General features: G+C 44.6%; 2 protein-coding genes across 5 annotated transcripts in view; both read left to right on the top strand.

Moving 5' to 3' along the window:
• LOC142160851 (ovostatin-like) overlaps positions 1–21,737 on the top strand; it is a 203,251-nt gene that overhangs the window by 136,419 nt on the left and 45,095 nt on the right. The window lies entirely within an intron of this gene.
• The window catches only part of LOC142160849 (ovostatin-like), a 62,627-nt gene continuing 45,095 nt past the window's right edge, over positions 4,206–21,737 (top strand). For 3 of the 4 annotated variants that reach the window (XM_075215879.1, XM_075215880.1, XM_075215878.1), the window contains exons 1-3: positions 4,206–4,316; positions 20,772–20,955; positions 21,388–21,544. In XM_075215879.1, coding sequence (XP_075071980.1) covers positions 4,249–4,316; positions 20,772–20,955; positions 21,388–21,544 — 409 coding nt within the window. In that variant the 5' untranslated portion in view covers positions 4,206–4,248. Of the gene's footprint in view, positions 4,317–19,052; positions 19,161–20,771; positions 20,956–21,387; positions 21,545–21,737 lie in introns of those variants that run through there. The other variant, XM_075215881.1, reaches the window with a different exon arrangement.

Here is a 21,737-nt window from a genome sequence, read left to right as displayed (position 1 = left end):
CTGTTGAGACTATTTATTTTGTCCTAGGTTCCACGGTGATGACGACACGAGTATGGGTCGTGGGGCATTCGTTTATTTTTTGGGCAGCGAAGCACAGATTAGCGGATAGGCGGTTCGGTTTCAAACACCCAGTTGACATCAGGTGGTTGGGCAAGAGGGGCATGTTATGGGCGGAGTTGATTCCCACGTTGTGTAAGGAAATGGAGGAGCACGGTATATAGTTGTGATTCATCTGGGAGGTAATGACGTGGGTAGAGGAAAATCCCTAGATTTAATCATAAACATTCGTGAGGGTCTTGCGCAGATACACACCCGATGGCCTTCAATGAAGGTTTGTTGGTCTAATATAATTCCTCGGTTGTCTTGGAGGTCATCTATTCCCCCGGCCACATTGATAAGGGTGGTTAAAAAGATAAACGGGTACGCAAGGCAGAACGTGAAAAGCATGCAAGGGGTAGTGATAAGTCATCCCGGGTTAACGGTGGACAGGAGACATCTTTTCAGAGCGGATGGGGTGCATTTGTCGGCAGAAGGAATGGTTTTATTTATAGAAAGTATTTTTTCGGAGTTGAGGGGTTTAGTTTTTTCTTTAGGTGGCGGGCCGCGTGGTCCATAGAACACACGGCTGTGGTGGGAGAGCATGGCAGTCAGATGGTTGTTAAACATACGGTACGTAAGTGTGGGCGATGTAGCCTTGATTCCCTCGTCGTTATCAGACTCGTTGATGCTCTAGTAAGGAGTATCAGGTTTTGCCTTGAAAGGGCTTGACCAGTTTGAGTCCAGAGGGTATTGAGTTAATTTATAGTCGATAGTACCGGCCAATAGATAAGGTGTTAAACCGGGTTGGTGGAAAAGAGACGATCTTCCACAATATTGGTTTATGTTGGTTTAGCTGGCTGCCCTGCTCTTCGCCACCTATATAAAAAAGGTCCAAATTGTTGATAGAAATTTTTGATAGATTTTGATAGAAATAAAATAAAATAAAATAAAAATAAATAAAATAGTTTATAGAAAATAAAATAAAAATAAAAATAATAGCAAAAATAAAAGGACCTTTTTATTTCCAAACTTAAGTCGGTGTCCGTGTCTTTATTTTATGGTTTCTAAGTATGGTGTAAGGTTAACACAAAGGTGGTTTTACATATGGGGGGGGAATCAACACTATGCATTTTAAACCTTTAGAAGAATATGCTTCAAACTGTAAATTAAGCTGTTTACACATACCTACTTATATTATACCACTCAGTAAGTACAGATTGTTGTGCACAGTCTGGGGCTCATTTAGTAATGGATGCATTAGTGTTCTGAAAGTAAGTAGGATAATATGCCTGTAAATAAAGGGCGTGCTTACATGCATATGTTCCATCATACCCATTTCCAAATAAATCCAGGTTAAAAAATAGTATTATTTGCACCAAGCATATGTTAGGTGTGTGTAAACTACCACATGATAGTGTAGATGTCACTGAGTTAGGGTCAGAGGACTGCCGGTACAGCCCAAGAGGCGCGGAGTCTAACAGTGAGGGAGGTGTTCCCCAGGGACTCCCGCAAGGGAGTTTGGAGTTAGCTTCTCGCAGACCGCAAGTTGCAGCCCTCTTAGGGGGTGATGAGCGAGGCTGTTTTGAGAACCAAGATAATAACTGAAGATGCCATGGATGAGAAGTAGCTCAATAACTGAGAGACTAAGAGGCAGTATCCCAGAGCAACGGTAGAGCCAAGGTACTGAGAGTAAGGAACAGCAGGCGAGTATGCAGGTTATATTGGAGACTGGTAGGGATGATCTGTGGATAGATGTGCAATAATCTGCAGAGTGTTACCACAGGTTAGTGGAGTAGACACACAGGCTGTAATGATCTGCGGATAGATGTGCTGGAGACTTCAGAGAACAGGTAGCAAAAAGGAGCCAAGGAACAGGAGAGTAGACCTGAAGATCTGGCAACTTGGTAGAGAAGCAGGTGCTTCAAATAGACAGAGCTGATAGGCAATTAGCCAAGCAAGAGGATGCAGGAAGTATTGAGCAAACCAGGTGGCTGCATGCTTAGTTCAGGCCAGCAAGTGAATGCAGGAAGAGGGAAACAGGTGAGAACAGCAGAAGAGCAGTGGTGAACGGGTGCCGTTGCACACGCCAATGAAAAAGTTTGGAGGGGGTGATAAAATGGATCAGATATGCTCCCATGGTGTGACCATGTCCATCATGCCATGGTCACACCTCTACCATGTCACGGCCACACCCCCTGCCCCACTGCTGCCTGCCCAAATGTTGGTAGATAAGCAATTGCTGTTCTGTATGTGTGTTTGATTATATTTATAATATGTGCAATTATATTTTACTTCTGTTTAACTGTACAAGAGCATGGTGCTCTACTGGCAATCCGCCAGTCCTTGACCTGTAGGAAGTGGCAACAGAAAACATCTCTGGCAGTGGAAGAGATGTAAGAAATCATTGCTGTGATGTGCAAACAGCATGAAGACTTTCCAGTGCTATGGGAACTTTCACCTTGTGTTTATAGGTGCTGTGTAATAACAATCCATGCTAACGCATAGACCACTGACTATAACGTCACAGTCCCTGGTTTAAAGGCTGATCCTTGGAAGATTTTGTCCCTGGAAACGTCAATATTTTTATTTTATGACCAATTCCCAAGTACAACTTTGTATTCTGTGTATTTAATTAATTATCACTGTCAGAGCCTGATAAAGACCCCATGAGGCCATAGGCAAGACTTTGCTTTGGGCATCCTCCCCCCTCCCCCTATTTGTGAAAAAAAGCCACACAGATAAAAAATGAGTTAACCTGGACCCCACAATGCCCACTGAGCCACAGGCAGGAGCATGGGATACCTAATGGATAATCCAGTCCTTTTTTTTCTAGGTTTTATAACATAATGTTGAAAAAATTACATTATAGCCCAACAAAACCCAATGGAGATGGCAGTGTAGGGGGGGCCGCCGCGTCAGTACCATGGATCAGATTATTTTACCTTGTTGGCGACTATGGCAATGCTTTCTTATGATTCCTATAGCATCTGACTAGAAGAAATTCCTGATTCCAATGCGTCAGGGTGAGCAAGTTGGAGGGAGAGGCACTAAACACATATCATTAAAATATATAAAGTTACATTTTTATAATGACAGCAATTGCCCATTATTGACTGTGATTGTTGTCACAATAACAGGAGAGTCCCTGAAGACGAAAGCACTTAAGCAGCAGGCCTGTGTGCTTATCATTAACTGTACACGTACCTGAATGGGTTAATATACCTCCGGGCCAGACCGACCAATAGGAAGGGTTGTGGGAGGGCTGGGGCACCTTATATATATCACCAGGAAAGTGGGGAGGGTACAGTCATCGACACGAGATCCCACCCACCCGCCCTAAAAGTAAGGATTGGTAGGTTGTATAGGTGTTTTAACCATGCTATTTTTTCTGAGTCTTAGAGCAGGTACAGTTGGGAGGAAGGGCACTGCGGACAGCGGCTGATGAATACAGCGCTATCGCTGATTGGCCTCGGGCACTGCCCCTTTCTATGTAAAGTGACTCTGGATCCTTTTTGTGGGAGGGATCCTTGACGGCTTATAAGCAAGAATGGGGGTGGTCACCTGCCGTCAGATTTAGCGCCGGCCAAACAGTTAGGGTTTAGACTCGGTTTGTTAAGTGGATGTTAAGGCCCAGTTGGCCAGTACCACACTTGGTTCTTAGTATCAGTCGTTTGCTGTCCCGCAGTGTTCTTTCTCCGCCACCAATTTAAAGAGGATTAATAAACTGACCTAAATTTTGCCAACTTACTCAAGTCTCTGTGTCTTTATTTTAGTTGTTAAGTTATGTGCAGTAATTTAAGGTTTAAGAAAAGTATGATTATATGCATCCAGGTTGGGCTGCTTATGACCTGTGACCTCCGTATTGTTATTACCTGCTTTGAAAGCACTTCAAGTTAATAAATATATGTGAACAAAGCATATAGACCATATAAATTATGTTCAGGTAAAGGCACGGGAGAATCCCCCCACTGCAGACCCATGAATTAAAGTGATACCTGTATAGTTAACTAATACCAGACGGTTAATAAATATAATGTCTTACGCTACAAGATCCAGCAGAAATTTTCACGTGTGCATCACTCCCTCTCCTGTGCACTCATTGTTACTGAAATGAAGAAACAATGCAGTTAGGAGGTAACTCCTGCCCAGTGTGTCAGCTGTATAAAAGCAGAGATCAGTAACTGTAGAGACTGCCAGGATTCAGCAACCATGGGGCTGAGGAATCTGCTCCTGAGTGTCTCCATTCTGTGTCTCATCACTGCGGGGTATTCAGAGCTGTAAGTCATAGATGTTATGTCCTAGTGCAACATCAGAGTTGTACATGCTGCCATATCTGCTATGTTTACTGTACACACTCTGCTGTATTCAATGACCAGCTGCACATTAACCAGTCTAGTTATTTAATATCACATCCAGGGGAGTTCAAAATATATACTACGCCTCATAGAAGTACTCACTATTTTAAAGATGTTAAATAGTTATTAATTCAGTGGTTGATTAATTTGACTGTATATAACTGCAGAACTCTTGAGAACTTGCCCTGTTGTGGATATTTAAAAAGTTCTAAGACTCCATTAAATACCTGTAGCTGCTAGTTAGGATGATACCTGCAAATGTTTATAATGTTACAAAAAGCAATTTGTGTAAAGGAGAATTTCCCCTGCCCCCAAAATGTAAGTAGAAAAATTAGAATACTTATTTTGCAACACCTCTATTGGTACATTTTGTGATTCATAACAGATGTTCTTTGGGTTTTTTTTCATATGTGACACAGAATTGATTTCTCTTGTATCACAGCAATTATCTTAAATATTATGCATATTTTTTTTTTTTTTTAAATTCTTTATTTTGGTTGGTCATATAAGCAAATACAGGGAATAAGACTGTTATTATTGAACAGACGTATAAAAACAGTCAGAACAATTGAATCAACATGTACATAGAAGCTTATAATGAGACAACCATTTTTACAATTTTATATGCGGTATCAAATTGTATATAACTGTAGTGAAAGTGTGAAATGTGGGAGTGGGGGGAAGGGAGTCAGAGAGGAGGGGGGGGGACCACAAAGCAGGTATATGAAAGAGCTCAGGGGGTGGAGAGTGTGTAGATGACTCAAGAAGATAAGGGGGCAAAGCGTATAAGGGAGCCGGACTTACCCCACATGGGTCCTTATCACGGGGCTAATTGTTAGGGGGACGCAAGCTTTCCACAAACTGCCAAGGAGCCCAAACCTGGTTAAAAACATGGCCTCTATCATGGAGGTAATAGGTAATCTGTTCCATGGCTGCGACATGCCAGATTTGTTTTTTAAGGGCTGTTAGAGAGGGAGGGGACGTTTTTTTCCAGTTTAGCGCGATAAGGGATTTAGCCGCTGTCAGTATGTGTAAAGCTAGTTTTTTGGAAAATTTGTCGAGCTCTGGAGGAGGATAGCATAGTAGAAACACCCAGGGGTCCTTTGCAACGGGAGCCTCAAATAGAGAGTTTAGAATGCCACAAACCACATCCCAGAAGGAGGAGATAATTGGGCAGGTCCACCATATATGGAGCATAGTTCCCCTGTGGCCACAACCCCTCCAACAATAAGGTGAAGAAGAGGGAAACATGCTGTGGAGTCGAGTAGGAGTATAATACCAACGGTAATAGATTTTGTAAGAGGTTTCTTTAAGTTTGGTGGATATGGAGCTTTTAGCTATCCCCAGTCTCATGTCATCCCATGCTTCATTGTCTGGAGGGGGGCCTAGATCCTTTTCCCAATCAGCCTCATGTGCCCTCGGAGTAGGAAGGACATTATGCATATTTTTAAATTCTGCAAATATCCAAAATATAGGAAATGTTTTGTACACAGCTGAGGCCCTTGGAATCAAAGCGACTTTACTGTATTTCTTTAAAATTCAAAATTTAGGTGTAATTGTTTAATGACCTGTATGTAAGTCTACTTGTCTTTCACATGGTCCCATCTTGTGGATTCAATAATCATTTACTAAATGAAGGGGGGCTACTAAATAGACCAACTTGTGTGTAGAATATTGTCATCCTGCAGTTGTATTGAATATATATTTCTCTTTTTTTATCTTCTCACAGGGCCTCATTTTCTTCTAAATTCCTATTTATTTTTCTTAATTTAATGAGTTAAAAATGCATTTAATGTTGGTTTATTATTGCCAAATCTATTGTAATTAGACTATAAATGGGATCAGATATCCAATGGTAATACTGTATGTTTAGATAGTGCCACAATACTACACAGCGCTGTACAGAGAACTTGTTGTTCACATCAGTACCTACCCCGGTAAAGGTAACTGTTTAAATTTCCTAACACATACATACACTATGGTGCCTATTTTATTTATTTGTCGGAGGCAAATTTTCTGTATGTTCTCCCCATATTTGTGTGGAGTCCAGTCAAGAGGTGATCTCATGACCTCAGTGCTGTTCTATATTAACCACTGAGCCACCATGTTGTCCCCATGGATAGTCCTTGGATACAAGACATGCATAGGAGACCATCTTGAATTGATCTAGGCTGTGCCCATGGTGCATTGAGCCAGAAAACTGTGTTTGGCCATATGTTGAATGCACCATATATGCAGCTTCATGTCAATAATTACATGTGTTCTTCACTGCGGTCCAAAACTGTGTGAAAATAAAACACAGCCGTAATGATCAATCCAGTATTTGTGATTAATGCTGTGTAATTTTCTGTAGTGTTCAATGATATAAGGTTTTAACTTTAAGTTGGAAGCTATTCAGACCATTTCCCAAAGTTGCTGTAGTCTTGCTTGTCTAGAACTTCTTAGTCAATTTGGCTAGTTTGTTGGTGGTCCACCCCAACGGATGGTTCCAAGCAAGATTGTATCTTGTCAGGGGCTAGGCGGCAGGGGGGCATCTGCCCCCCGGGCTGCTCAGTCTAAACGCTGTTTGGCCCGGCAGCCCCCCCCCCCTCCCGTGGTCGCATCAGATGACACTCAATGCGGCCACGTCATTGTCATCTGATGCGGCCATCTGTGTGCCCACGGGCTGAAATTTGCCAGCCCGCCCCTGTATCTTCTATTTTGAAATGGAAACTTGGGTCGGTCAATTACCCTCAACACTTGAGTGTGTGGGGCCATTGACCAGCTGGGAAGTGGTATGTGTCCTCTTCATTGTCGTCCAATTTTTTTAAATTATTTTTTGGGCCATAGATTTTCTGACTCTATTGGTAAGGTTAAGCAGAAACAGTGAGGCACCTACTTTTGTCTAGTACTCATTAGGCAAGAGCTAACAGAGAATGGCTTCTTTATGGATAAATGAGCAATTGCAGATCAGGCTCTGTACTGTATAATGTCCACTTGAGCAGAATGGGCTCAGAACTGGCCACTGAAGTTGACACCAGGTCATTATGGTGGTAACACCCCCAGCTCTTTGGACATTGTTCAGTTCCTTGGGTCAGCTTGGTACCCTGTTGACCACAAGTGAAAGTAGATGCTTTAGAGGTACTAACCATAAGAGTACAAATGTATTGTTTTAAATATCTGAATGTACATGTAAAAGTACTGCAATATTGCGGCCCAACATGTATATTGAGTTGACTGCATCTGAAGAGGCGGTTGATGGTCACTGCTTGTGTTCGCTGTTCCTGTATGAGGTTCTCAGTTTGCACATCCTTACTGTGAACAATGTCCCAGATAGCAATAAAACTGCTCTTGACTCAGAATTGCACTGTTTTACTGTACAATCCAGAAGGTAGTTAGACTAGTATCAGAATCTAAATGCATCCCTTTTTCTTCCTACAGTCACTGAGGAGCACTGCAGAACAATGTGCATGGGCAATTTAGTATGTCTTCTAGCCAGAAGTCTCAAACCTTTCATATAACGGTTCCTTTATCTGAATTCCTCTGTTAACAGAACTGCATGCCCCGTCTCCCCACTGATCTTTGTTTAAGCAATAAAATCCATTCAGTTTAAAACCTAACAATACGAAGACACTAAACAATACTGTTTTTCACAGTCCAATTCTTCTGTGTTAAATTGCATATGACCATGTCAGTGTGACATGTTCTTCCTCTTCCACATTTCATATGCTCCTGGATGTTACTACATTGCCTTAAGTATCCATTGTTATTGCAATCTATTAATTTATGGTCAGTGAGGTGATACAGGAGTTGGAAACATCGGTGTCAATTTAGGTGTAAATCACTCAGTGACTCTGTAATTATAGGAAGGAATTTAGATACCTATAGCTGTGACTTTATTTAGAGTTCAGTCTGCTAGAATTGTGTGATCACTTGGGTGTCAGGGAAGAGTAGACAAGCAGTAGTTGCTGGTTCTTGTTGTAAGTGTGTAATATATACACTATATGGACAAGTGTTCGGACGCTTGACCATTACACCAATAGGGACTGTAATGACATTGTATTCAAATACATTTACATTAATATGGAGTTGGTCCTCCTTTTACAGCGATAACAGCTTCCACTCTTGGAAGGTTTTCAACAAGATGTTGGAGTGTTTCTGTGGGACTTTGTACCCATTCATTCTGTAGAGCATTAGAGGTCTGGCACTGATGTTGGATGAGAAGGCCTGGCTGGCAATCCATTCCAGTTCATCCCAAAAGTGTCCTGTGGGGTTGAGGTCAGGGCTCTGTGGGGGCCAGTCAAGTTCTTCCACAGCAAACTCATCAAACCATGTCTTTGTAGTCCTTTTTTGTGAAACGGGGCACAGTCATGTTGGAATAGAAAAGGGCCTTCTCCAAACTGTTGCCACAAAATTGGAAGCATAGCATTGTTCAAAATGTTATGCTGAACCATTAAGATTGCCCTTCACTGGAGATAAGGGGTCTAGTCCAAATCCTGAATAACAGCCCCATACCATTGTTCCTCCTCCACCAAACTTCACAGTTGATATAATGCAGTCAGGCAGGCAACATTCTCCCAGCATCCGCCAAACCCAGACTCTCCCACCTGACTGCCAAACAGAAAAATGTGATTCGTCACTCGACAGAACTTTTTCACAGTCCAGTGTCGGTGTGCTTTACACCACTCCATCCGACACTTGGCATCAGTCTTGTAGATGTGAGGCTTGCATGCAGCTGCTTGGCCATGGAAACCCCTTCCATGAAGCTCCTGCCACACAGTTTTTGTGCTTGCGTTAATGCCAGTGGCAGTTCGAAACTCTTCAGCTATGGAATCGTCAGAGCCTTGACAACTTTTAAGCACCATGCGCCTTAGCAGTCATTGAATCCCTTCTGATTTTACGTGGTCTGCGCTTTGTGGTTCAGTTGCTGTTCCTAAATGCTTCCTCTTTTTAATCACTTACAGTTGACCGTAGACTATCCAACAGGGATGAAAATTTCACGAACAGTATTATAGCAAAGGTGGCATCCTATCACTGTACCCCGCTTAATCTTGCTGAGCTCTTCAGAATGACCCATTTTGTATCGCAAATGTTTGCAAATGGACATTTTATGTTATAGACCTATTAGTACATGGTTGCAATTGAAAACCTGGATGCTGGACTGACTTGCTTAATGCAATCAAACACTTTGTGTTCTACAGCTGTTTCTGGAGGTGATACATCTATATAGAAGGGGAGAAAGATCAATAAGCATAGGTTTCAACAACAATTGTCTGAAGCAATAGTTTGTAAGAGGAACCAAGCATGATGGTCAGCATCCTTTTGCACAGCGGAACACTAAAGCCATGAATTATGTTAAAATTGTATATGTACAATTTCCACCATATATGCTTCAGGTTTTAACTGTTGAGGTCATGTGTCTGCTACTAATTCCATCTCTATTCCAAATGGCCCAGAATCTGTTGGGGCAATCATTATTGATGCTCTTGATATGGGCAGCATGGTGGGTAAGTGGTTAGCACTTCTGCCTTACAGCACTTTGGTCATCAGTTCAATTTCTGACCTGGCCTTATCTGTGTGGCGTTTGTATGTTTTCACCGTATTTGCGTGGCTTTCCTCCGGGTGCTCTTGTTTACTCCCACACTCCTAAAACATACTGGTAGGTTAATTGGCTGCTAACAAATTGACCCTAGTCTGTGTGTTAGGGAATTTAGACTGTAAGCCCCAATGGGGCAGGGACTGATGTGAGTTCTCTGTACAGTGCTGCGGAATTAATGGCGCTATATAAATAAATGGTGATATGTTCATTGCTTCAGGAAGAGCAGGGGTTGTTTCCAAGCAGCTGCTATTGCACACTTGACAACATTAAGTATGTGGCCTTCTAGCGTCATTGTGTACTTCACAATGTCAGCCACACGTCTTTGTAGGAGGGAGCTGCAGTGAGGTAAGGTTACAAATCAGATTGTGAAAACTTTGCCAGAACCTAACGATCTTTGGGTATGACCACCAAATGTGGTGGAATGAACCTCCATCTCTATTACATTTCTCCTCCTGAACAGCAATTCCTCAGTTGTACTGGGAGACTTAAAAAAGTGGCATTCAGTCCCCAGGAAATGCCATTGTACCAACTGCTCACTTAACTATGGTTATGTGGGCAAATGGCACGGGTCAAACAAGACTACATGACTGTCAACTGGAGGGACCAATCACAAGTATCCCTTTATACCCTACCAGATTACCGAATATTGACTTTATCCTCCATATCGGATACATCTATTTTGGATTGGTTGGTCTTTTTGTAACAGTAGTGGACTGATTTCTCTTAAGAACTGTATATTTTTGCTTAACTTCTCTTCGATGTGCATTGGATTGATTCCACATAGGACTTGTGTACATGTGCTTGCTACCCATGGTTTTATTTAGCATAATTTTAATTTCTGATTAAATAGTGGTTTTACTTAGTCACCTGCTCATGTTCATCTTTAACCTTGATTTAAGCGCTGAATATTTTGTTCTCTATAGAGATTGGGCTCCACCCTTTTTTTGTTTTCTAGCTGCTGAATCGTACATACAAACCACAATTCCAGCTGTGTACACCAAAACATATATGTATAATCTTTGTTTATTATGCAAATACTTAGACAATTTATTAATTGTTACTATTGCTCTTACCTGTCCCAGCCCGATGTTTTGCTGTTCTCTCCCTTCCCAGATCTCCATCCAGTTTTCTGTTTTTTTCAGGTCTGTCTTGCTATGAATGATGAGGTGTGGGGGAACAAAAAACACTCCATTGGAGCCAATGGAAGTATTTGCAAAGTGGGAAAACACCGTTTACTGGCTGGTCATTACATATATCCCACTTTCCTGGTTTAAGTGGGACAGTCTGCATTTTAAAGGACTGTCCCGCCATTCAGCGAATCAGAACTTTTGCTCGGAGGTGTGCCACTTAAATGTTGGTTGCACGTGTCGGTGGTACATATGGTATTAAAGGGCATCTATTTTTAGGGGAGAGGGAAGGGAGCTGGACATGGGGAAGTGGCATGCCCCAGAGTGATGTGCCTATGCAGAGTGATTGTGCCCTTTTCTCATGCACATGCAGGCATCAAACTACATGCAAAAATCTAACTTTCAAACAGCAAGCTTTGCAAGTCATTAACTTCCAACATCTGTAATTTGTTACAATGCAAAGCTCCTGCATTCTAAAATGTCCAGTAGACAATACTGTGCATGGCGTGCTCCAATTTATTTGCTTGGCAATAGTTTCCTTGGAAATCATAACTGTTGGCAACCATGCAAGGGAGATCATTGGCTAATTTCACCTCTTTATAAAGAATATTACCCCCACTCTTCCCTCTATGCTGTTGGGGTTCCTGCTGAATTTGGGCTTCCCCAAAGTAGGCACTTGAAATTCTCTCTATATATACCTAACAAGCTCTTATTCTAAGACTACCTGTAAGGATGTCTTTACTCATTTATCAAGATATAATCTGTATTGAATGTAGTAGTGATTGATGTTACCAGTTATGAGTTAAACATCTTCACTACAATTCCTCACATACGATATCGTCATTGTTTATACCATAGTCAAGAGCAAATCGTGTGTAATTTCTGTTACATGTTGTGATCAGTAAAACTAACCTCTTCACTGACAACAGACACCCTGCTGGGCAGATGTCCTGTAGCAGAAAGAGTTTTTGCAGCTGAGCAAGAACCTGCCTCTCAAATCTGTCCCAGCTGACCACCGTCTAGAAGAAAGTTTCTTTGTAAAAATCAGAGGATGAGGGCATGGAAAGGTGTCGGGCTTGTCAACTTACCAAAGGGTGTGACTCAGAAATCCCTATCCTTGGTAGTAAGACTTCTGTTAACTCCAAAGGATGACAGATGCATTTTGTTCCTTAGAAAATATAAACTTCAAAACAGACATATATTTGCGAAATCATTGTGCCAATTTACTGTGTACCAGAGTAACTGCATATCTTGCAGATAATGTCATAATTCTAAACTTGATATGCAATTATGTGGAGTTTGAATTGAACAGGGAATCAATTGTGTATGAATTGTCAGAGGAAAGATCAATGTCTTCTCCCCATATTGGCATATACAGTGCCCCTCTTCTGAACCTCCAGGAGAACATCTTCATAAACCCCCCTGACTATATTGGAAAAAGTCAGCCCTGGCATACAGACAACATGAACTATGTAAGTGTTCATATTTCTGTGTATGTATTGACAAATGAGGCTGAATAGGACGAATGCACTTAAAGGGCGACAGGGTTTGTAGTAAGCTGAACACTGACCTGAAGGTGTTAACATGGGTTGGCCCGACCAATGGTAATCCAGTGGGAGGGACCTTGATTGTTATAGGAGGCTGCACTTCCTGTCTGGTTCATTCCACAGCACGAGATCCCACCCACCCACTCCTTTGGTAGGGTATGTTCGGTGATGTTGCGGTAGGAAGGCACTGCGTTCAGCGGCTGATTTGTGGGCGCATTGGTAGTTGTCGTAGGTCACTGCCCCCCGTTGAGGCACCAGTAACTCCCTTTTTGGCCCTTCGGTGAGGAGGGTCCCTGTTCGACTCGGTGAGGGAGGGCAGAGTGAGTTTTCAAAGGGGCAGTCACTCTGACGCCAACTCAGCGCAAAAGTTATGTTGGGATTTGTTCCCTGTGGTGGTGGACGTACGGCGGTTTGCGCCAGTCCACTCGTGATAGTGTTTGTCAGCTTGAGAGTTGTTTCGCAGTGCCCTTTCTCCGCCACCATAGGTCTAGTTTAAATTAAAATCATAATAAAAGTTCTGGCAATTTTTTATAACTTATTCAAGTCTCCGTGTCTTTATTTGCATGCAAAGGGTTTTTAGAATTATAAGGTTGATGTAAGGTTTACGAAACATACACGGTGAGCCCTTTATGCTTTATTTTGTAACTATTGCTTTTATGTCACTGTATTTTATCCAACATCCTGTCTATTTATTTTTATAGTAAATTGAAAATTTAACAGGCTTGTCTTCGACACGCTAACAAACCCATAAGCCTTTTTATGAAAAATATTGCTTGACTGTGCTAACAGTCTGAATGCCAGGATGTGATGGCCATTTTCAGCTAAGGGGAAATTTATATGCAGGCTCCAAATTCATCAAATATCTGAGGTAAAGTAAACTGCAATCTTGCTGTCTTGACGTACATGTAAAAGTACCACAAAATTGTCCTACTCTTGCATGTGAACAGCACTGCAGAGCAATGTAATGATAGGAATGGACTGTGTGGGGTAACACATGGGCAATTTAGTGTATTTTATTGTCAGGAGACTCCAGCATTTCATATTACTCCATATAGTATGCTGCATTTCCTGGTTTGAGTCACTCTGCTAGCAAAATCCTGTGGGAGAGCACGTGGAGACAGATAAGGATATTAGTTTTATTTCCTTAAATTGTATTTTTGCTTTCTATTTCTAACTTCTGCTTTATTACTGATTGTTTTCCCCCTTCTTTCTTGTCCATCTCCATTTATTTCTATTTTTGTGATTTGTGTTTTTAAAATTTTCCTTTCCTTAGCTGTCTCCCCTTTTTCTTCCCTTTCTTTTCCCCTGTTTCTGTGTTGCTGTGTCCCAGGAGGGTAGTTGCCAGGCCTGCCCGCCTTCGCTCCCCCTCCCCAGGTGCTTCACGTTGCCATCTTGGGGATGGGGGTGCGGTTGTGGGGGAGAGTGGGGGCTCCGGCGGGGCATGGTCAGTGCCCCCCTGCTGGTGAGACGCTGACGTAGGAGCCTCACTGGCCCCTTCCTGTTCAGGGACCCGGGGCAGGAAGCGGTCCGTCGGGCACGGGCGCATGTGCAGATGGCTGGTCACAGCGCAGGAGTCCACCTCCGGCGCTGGAGCCGGGTCTGCGGCAGGGAGAGGGCGCAGACTAACTGCGAGGCACCAGGCAGCCCTCAGTAGGGGGGAATCTGCAGAAGGGGCGCAGGGGACAATCACCCCCCCCTCTCAACAGCAAGCAGAGCGCACAGTCACCAGTGAGGGGGCAAGGCCACCAAGGGGTGTAGGTGAGAGAATGTTTAGCAGCATAGAGATGGTATTGCCACTATCTCCCCCTCCCCTGTGCTGGCTGCGAGGCAAAGGGATAGGGAAGTTTTTTGTCAGGCTCCACATCAGTTATATTTTCCACCCAGCCCTTTTCTGACTAACAGTACCAGAGGGTCAGCATGGGGCGCGCAGTTCCATGCCCATCTCTTGTCCACCCGCAGGTCACTTTACCCGTCTACGGTGGGCGGGGAGGACACAGGGTTAGAGAGAAGAGACTTTTTTGCTCAAAACAGGGCAAATGCCAGGGAGGGGTGGAGCCAGGACCTTGCCAGGGCACAGAGGAATTTGGCTGTACGGGACCATCCCGGGCTCAGGGCAGAGGAGGCATTTCTCTCTGGAGGCCAGACAGGGCAGAATTTAAGCCAGGTGCAGCGTCACCAGTTATCCCCCCCCCCCGTATTATAGACAGGAGACATGGGGGATGCAAATGTTGGGTACGGCTCTCGCGCTAAGCGCGTGAGCGAAAGAGTGTTTGACTATTATCGTGGGGGCATAGACGTAGAAGCACAGCGGTACCCACCGGCAGATTTCAGCGAGTTGCGCAGTCAATGGCGTAGTGGGCAAAGCACGCAAAGGGGTACCACTCCAGTAGCAGGAGGGGGGTGGGGCTTCGGGGCAGAGAGTTGTGAGCCCGAGTACCGCAATGCCGCTTGAAGTAGGCCTGTTGCCTCCTCGACATTTGTGCCAACTAGCGTAACCCCGCCGGACACAGGGGTGTTGGGGAATGTCACTTATGGTGTGTCAGAAGCTCACTATTATGTCTCTTCAGTTTTACAGAGCCAGCATCCGGTGCCTCAAGGGGCAGGAGAACATTTTGGAGGAGCTGGGAGCAGCAGCTGGTGCGTCCTCGGCAAGCATGGCAGATCGTTCGCTGGGGGAGACGACAGCAAGGACAGAGGAACAGCCAGTGGTCAGTCTGACGGCAGGCGCCGGGGCAGAGGCGGAGGCCACAAAGGCGAGAGGTGAGAACATGCCTTCTGTTACACACAAATCTCGTGATGTTAGCCCCCCAGTGTCCACAACTAGCGAGGAATCCTTGGGGTCCGGTCACAGGCCCCGCAAGCTGATTAAGCTTTTACATATGCAGCTAGTAGGAAAGCGAACCACTAGGCTTCTGCAGGTGTTAGGGCCCGATTATAGTCGTGCGAGCTGGGGACAGTGGAGAATGAGGCGTTGCTATATGGCCAAGCGTCAGGAATAAAATCAAAAGGGGAATTTACATGGACATGTTCACCCTGACGGACGAGGGCAAGAAGGGTTTGGAAGCAGTGGTCCGATAGGAACGGAGTGGGGGAAGAGAATTATAAATCATTCCCTAGATGGGTAAAGGGGTTTTGTGTATTTGCGACACTCTACACTGACTTTAGGCCTGAGGAACAGGTGTAGGTCTGGAAGTACTTACACTTGATTACGGATGTTTATTTGAAGGACGGGCCAGTGATTTGGAGGGCGTACAACGAAGTCGGGAGAAGTTACCCCTTGGGTTTAAGGATATTGATACATGGATGGACCTCATGAGGCCCAGTAGTCAGAGGCAGCAAGTGACCCAAGTGAGGCGGTTTCCTGGGTCCGGGGAGGGGCAGCTGCGCCCTCCCCGGCAAAGGAAAATGCTTTGCATTTAACTCAGGGACGTGTCAGAGAGGGGCGACGTGCAGATACCGGCACTCTTGTTTCAACTGTGACGGTTTCCACCCCGAATGTGGCAGACCTGGGGGGGGGGAGAGAGGACGAGGAATTGCTCCAGCAGCTCCTGGTCAAGGCCAAATCCCCAATTAAATTAGAGGAGTTGGACAAGTGGCTTAAACTTTATAGTGACACTGAAGCTGCATGATTCGAGAAGGTTTTCATTTTGGTTTCAAAATCCCTGCTTTGAGGAAATTAGATTTACCATGGCCCCGTAATCTGAAATCGGCCTTTACATTCACAGAGATATTGGACGAGAAAATAGCCAAAGAAGTCTGGCTAGGGCGGATGTTGGGGCCTTTTGCAAACCTACTTATCCCCAATTTGGTAGTGTCCCCTGTAGCTGTAGTGCCCAAGAAGGCAGAGGGTAAGTTTAGACTTATTCAGCACCTTTCCTACCCATTAGGAGAATCGGTAAACAATGCCATAGACCCAGCGGTTAGTACCGTACAATACCAGTCCTTTGAAGACGCTCTTTCCCTGGTGCAGGAGTGTGGGGAGGGGGCCCTTATGGCCAAAATGGACAGTCAGCTTATCGCCTGTTGCCACTCCATCCTGAATCGTTCCAGTTTATGGGTTTTAGACACTGCGGCGGTTTTTACGTGGACCGTTGCCTACCCATGGGCTGCTCGATATCATGTGACTTGTTTGAGAAGTTTAGCAGCTTCCTTCACTGGTGCATTCAGGCCGGAACAGGGCACAGGGGGATAGCTCACTACTCAGATGATTTTTTGATTATAGGTCCAGATAAGTCCCGCTCATGCGTGGAAGTGTTACAATCAGCACAGGCCCTATTTACAGTTCTGGAGGTGCCCATTGCGCACAACAAAACAGAAGGCCCCATCCAGCGCTTATCGTTCCTGGTTATTGAAATCGACTCGGAGGCAGGTTGTTGTAGGCTCCCGGAAGATAATTTTAAAAAGTTAGCAGAGGCGATTGCGGCCACGCTGGTTTCCCCTTCTCTTTCGCTAAAGAAAGTTCAGTCCCTCCTGGGACTGTTCAACTTTGCATGCAGGGTGATTCCCATGGGCAGGGTTTTCTGTCTGAAGCTTCAAAGAGCCATAGCAGGAAGGAGTAGGCCCCATGCTGCGGTACGCCTGTCACTAGAGATAAAAGATGATCTTCTAATATGGCAGAGGTTTTTGAAAGGATTCAACGGGAAGAGGATATGGCCCACCCCTCCATTAAACAATGCTATGCTGGATCTTTACACTGATGCCTCGGGTGCACAGTGTTTTGGAGCCTATCTGGGCGGGCAGTGGTGTGCGGAGGCTTGGCCAGAGTCATGGCGCAGAAGTGGTTTGGTAAAGAATATGGTCGTGTTAGAGCTATTTACAATTATTGTTGCCATTGAGCTGTGGGCTGTTTCCCTAAGAGGCAGTCACATTGTTTTTTGATGTGATAACTTGGGGGTAGTCCAGTCCATAAATAAACAGAGCGGGTCTTCCCCGCAGGCTGTAGCACTGCTGCGTCACCTGTTCCTTCGCTGCTTAGAGCACTAAATAACATTCAAGGCTCATCATGTCCCGGAGATTAAAAATTACATAGTGGATGCGTTGTCGCGATTTCAGTGGAGGAGATTCAGAGAGCTAGCCCCTCAGGCCAATAGCATAGGCATTCCATGTCTTTCTTGTGTTTGGCAGATCATCATGCTGGCATAACGGGTCTGGCGGGTGTATCGAGCGACTTGACAGCAGTGGGTCAAGTTCAGCAGTACCAGGGACTCGGCAGAGGCAGGCCAGAGGGACGTGGTTATGGAATTTATGTGGCAGAGGTATAACGAGGGCGCCTCCAAAGCGAGTATGTCATCTACCTTGGCGGGTATTTCGTTTATGGCACGGTTGAATGGCGTGGTGGATGTCACAAAGGGTTTTTTGATATCTAAAGCGCTAAAAGGTTGGGCGAAAGAGAGGCCGTCACAGCGGACACCCGATCACTTTGCAAACGTTACCTCAACTTATGCGGGCGATGGCGGACGTAGCGAGGGACGATTATGAAATCCTTCTGTTTTGAACTGTATTTAGCCTGGCGTTCTTTCGGGCTTTCAGGATCTCGGAATTGGTTGGGCAGTCTAAGACACATATCCCCGCGGGGTTGCTTACTAAAGACACTGTCATCTAAGCTGTAAAATAGCCAGATCTAAAACAGATCAGGGAGGAAAAGGTTGCTGGTTGCAGATGTAGGCCCAGAAAGATAAAGAAAAAAACCACCCAGTTCATGCAAATCAGGCCCGTTAACCCAATTTTTCTTGTACACAGAAGTGGGGTGCAGCTGAAAAGATATCAATTCAACACAGTGTTGAAACATGCGGTTAAGTTTTTGGGTCTAGACCCATCTGTTTACAACATTCTCTCTTTTAGAATTGGAGCGGCCACCTCCGCTGCCTTTGCAGGGTCATCGGTGGAGGCTATAAAGTCACTTGGTAGATGGAAATCCGCGGCCTATAAAGGTTACATTAGGCCTAATGTATAAAGTTTGAACAGTTGTGTTGCGAATTTATTACGGTTGTCCTGGTTTTCAATTCTCATTTCTGGCTGTTTTTTGAGTATTGTTTGTCGCTGTCATGTTTATCTCTACCTCTTACCCTCCAGTACCTTTTGTTGGTTCCTTCTACCCCCTTCCCGGTTACTCAAGGCTTATCTGCTCGTCGCGTTGAGCGAGGGCGTGAAGGGATTTCTCCCGTTTTTTCCCCCCAGAAGTGGTGTGCCCCTGGGGTTTGATCGGGTTTTACCTTCGTGTGAGTAACTTACCCGTTTCTGAATCTGTTCCTCACCTTTTCCCGTTTCCTTTCTCCAGCTATGCTCCATGCTCGTCTGATGGGCTACCTATGTCATCCTCGATGTGCACCATGGTGCTGTGTGTGATGGTCATGCAAATGTCGCAGTCCTTAACACGTTGTCTCTTTTGCAGGTGGTGTGGTTGCTGCAAGAAATAATTGGATCGTCGGGCACTCATACATATTTTGGGCAGCTAAACAGACAGGGGTTCAGACAAAGTTCAACAGTATGGGGAATAACCGGATCTATTGGTTAGGTAAACGGGGTTTGGTTTGGGGTAATCTCTTGCCTTGGTTAGGACACCTGATAGAGCGGTGGGGAACCCCCGATATCTTAGTTATCCATTTGGGAGGGAATGATTTAGGTTAAGGTAAATCCCTGGACCTGATTATTCAGATGAGAGAGGACTTGCATTACATTAAGGCTACATGGCCAGCAACCGTAATCGGCTGGTCCACCATGATCCCAAGGCTGTCTTGGAGATCTGCAATCCCGTTATAATGGCGCGGAAGCTTAATAGTGCAATTCGGAGAGTAACTAGATCCCTCGGGGATTTGTGGTGGATCACCCAGCTATAACAGCAAACAGGGTGAGTCTCTATAGAAGAGACGGTGTGCACCTCTCGGACGAGGGGTTGCAGATGTTTATGGAGAGCATTTGGTTGGAGCTGAGGAAGGTGGTCGGTTTGGATGGTGGCGGGCTGCTTTGCCCCTAAGGCAGCAGCGTGGGAGGAAGGCACTGCGATCAGTGGCTGATATATATGGCTCTATCGAGATTGGCTGCAGGTATCTGTCCCCTTTCGATGCAACGGTAACTCTTGTCCCTTCAGTGGGGAGGGGCCTCGCCCGGCTCAGTGAAGGAGGGAGAGTGAGTAGTGAGGGAGTGCAGTTTACTCTGACGCCAGGTTAGGGCCGGCCAAGCAGTTGGGAGAGGAGTGGGTGGACTTAAGGCGGTACGCCATGTCCACGCTTGGTTACGGGTATCAGCTGGAGCTGATCCGCAGTGCGCTTTCTCCGCCACTAAGTTAATTAGGTTATAATAAAATAGTTTCGTTTGCCACTTTACCCAGGTCTCTGTGTCTTTATTTTATATAAGTTGGTTATTTTATGTAAGGTATGGTGAATGTGATGAAGGGTATACACGGTGAACTATTTATGGATTCAAGGCTAGCAGGACTGCATGCCCTGTTACCCCACTGATGATCCATCTTTGCTTAAGCCACGTAATCCGTTCCATTTAAACCCTACCAATACCAAAGGCACTAAATACTGTGTCTCAGTCACTGACATGCTTCATATGTTCCCGGACGTGTTGGTGATAACAATGAATATTTTAATAGGGCAATGTAATCTATTTTAATTTTGTCCCCCCCCCCCACCTGCCACCTTCATTATAAAAATAAAGGGTGGTGTTGCACATTCAGTAAGAGCAGAAGTCTGGTTTCTGTGGCTGCGATTCCGTACATAAACTGTAGTGTACTGCTGCTTGGGTCTTGTAATTCTCCCATAGATCCAGAGATGCACCTTATTGTACTTGATCTTCTCTGTGATGTTCCCAGTTTTTATCAAATCAGATCATTAATGTGTTCACAGCAGCACTTAGTATTTCAGGACATGTTTTTGGCAGTGACAAGTTCACTCATATGATTGTGTTTAGTGAGGGCAAGGCTCCAGGTGACTGGAGCAGTGTCGTGATGTGAGAAGGGGAAGGAGGTCAGCAGGAAGCCGGATACTGAGAAGGAACGGGTCCTCCAAAAGCACAGAATACTAGTGATGTCAGGCAGCTGTCATACTGATGGAAGACTATTGCATATACAGGTTCAGTTGATGCCACAGTTTACACTTGCAAATGTATTTTATTTTTTCAGAGAATATGTATTGGTGACACCTGCAATGCTGCCCGGTGGAGATACTGGGAGAGTGCTTGTAGACATTAGAAACATCACTGAGCCGCTGGATCTCATTTTGGTGCTAGAACACAATGGGAAGAATACCATGATCGTAGAACAGAATATCGCACCACCTAAGTACTTCGAGTTCCATGATTATCTGGTAAGAACCTGACTGGATGAACGAACAATCCACAATATCCTTCCAAATTACTGATCTGGGCTGATTAACATGTTACTATATGCTAGTGACAACCGCAAACACATTTCTCAATTTTGTGGGGTGAGAAAGGGGTGTTGAGTATGGAATAACAAGAAGTTCTTAGAGATCCAGTATTTCTCAGTGACTGTATACTGTAACTGCCTCTTTATTATACAGGTATTACTCAGTCATGCACATTAGCTCTGTTAACAGCACAACCTTACATTGTTTTCTCTGGATTACTAAAGTGGACTCAGTATGTTTAAATAGTAACACATGACCTGGTTTTTTTTTGGTTTTTTTATGCAAAAAAACCCATTATGGTTACGTCTTGTACATTGTTCTGAAGAGTACGCTGGAATCCTTGGCTGATCTTGCTTCTCTCCTACTCAGATTCCAGAGGTCCCTAGTTCCGTGCCTGCGGCGCTCATACTTTCTGCTACTGGAAAGGGCACAGACCTGCGTGATCGTAAGGCAGTGGTGATTAAGCCCAGTTCAAATAGCTGTGTGTTTCAGATGGACAAACCCATTTACAAAGCTGGCCAGAAAGGTAAGAATAGAACTGGTGGATTTAAGAGCATCTATTAAAACAATACCTAAGCAAACATATTAAATTATAAATAATAACATGGGGGCAAATAACCTAAATGTTCTGTAACCCACAGCAACAGATTAGATCTGTTTTTTTATAGACTAATAAACCAAGACGGCTTGATACACTTCAGGGGTGGCCCTGTTGTCTT

The sequence above is a fragment of the Mixophyes fleayi genome, chromosome 6 (assembly GCF_038048845.1).
Source record: "Mixophyes fleayi isolate aMixFle1 chromosome 6, aMixFle1.hap1, whole genome shotgun sequence".
Classification (NCBI taxonomy): Eukaryota; Metazoa; Chordata; class Amphibia; order Anura; family Limnodynastidae; genus Mixophyes; species Mixophyes fleayi.
This window is presented reverse-complemented; position numbering and strand designations above follow the sequence as displayed.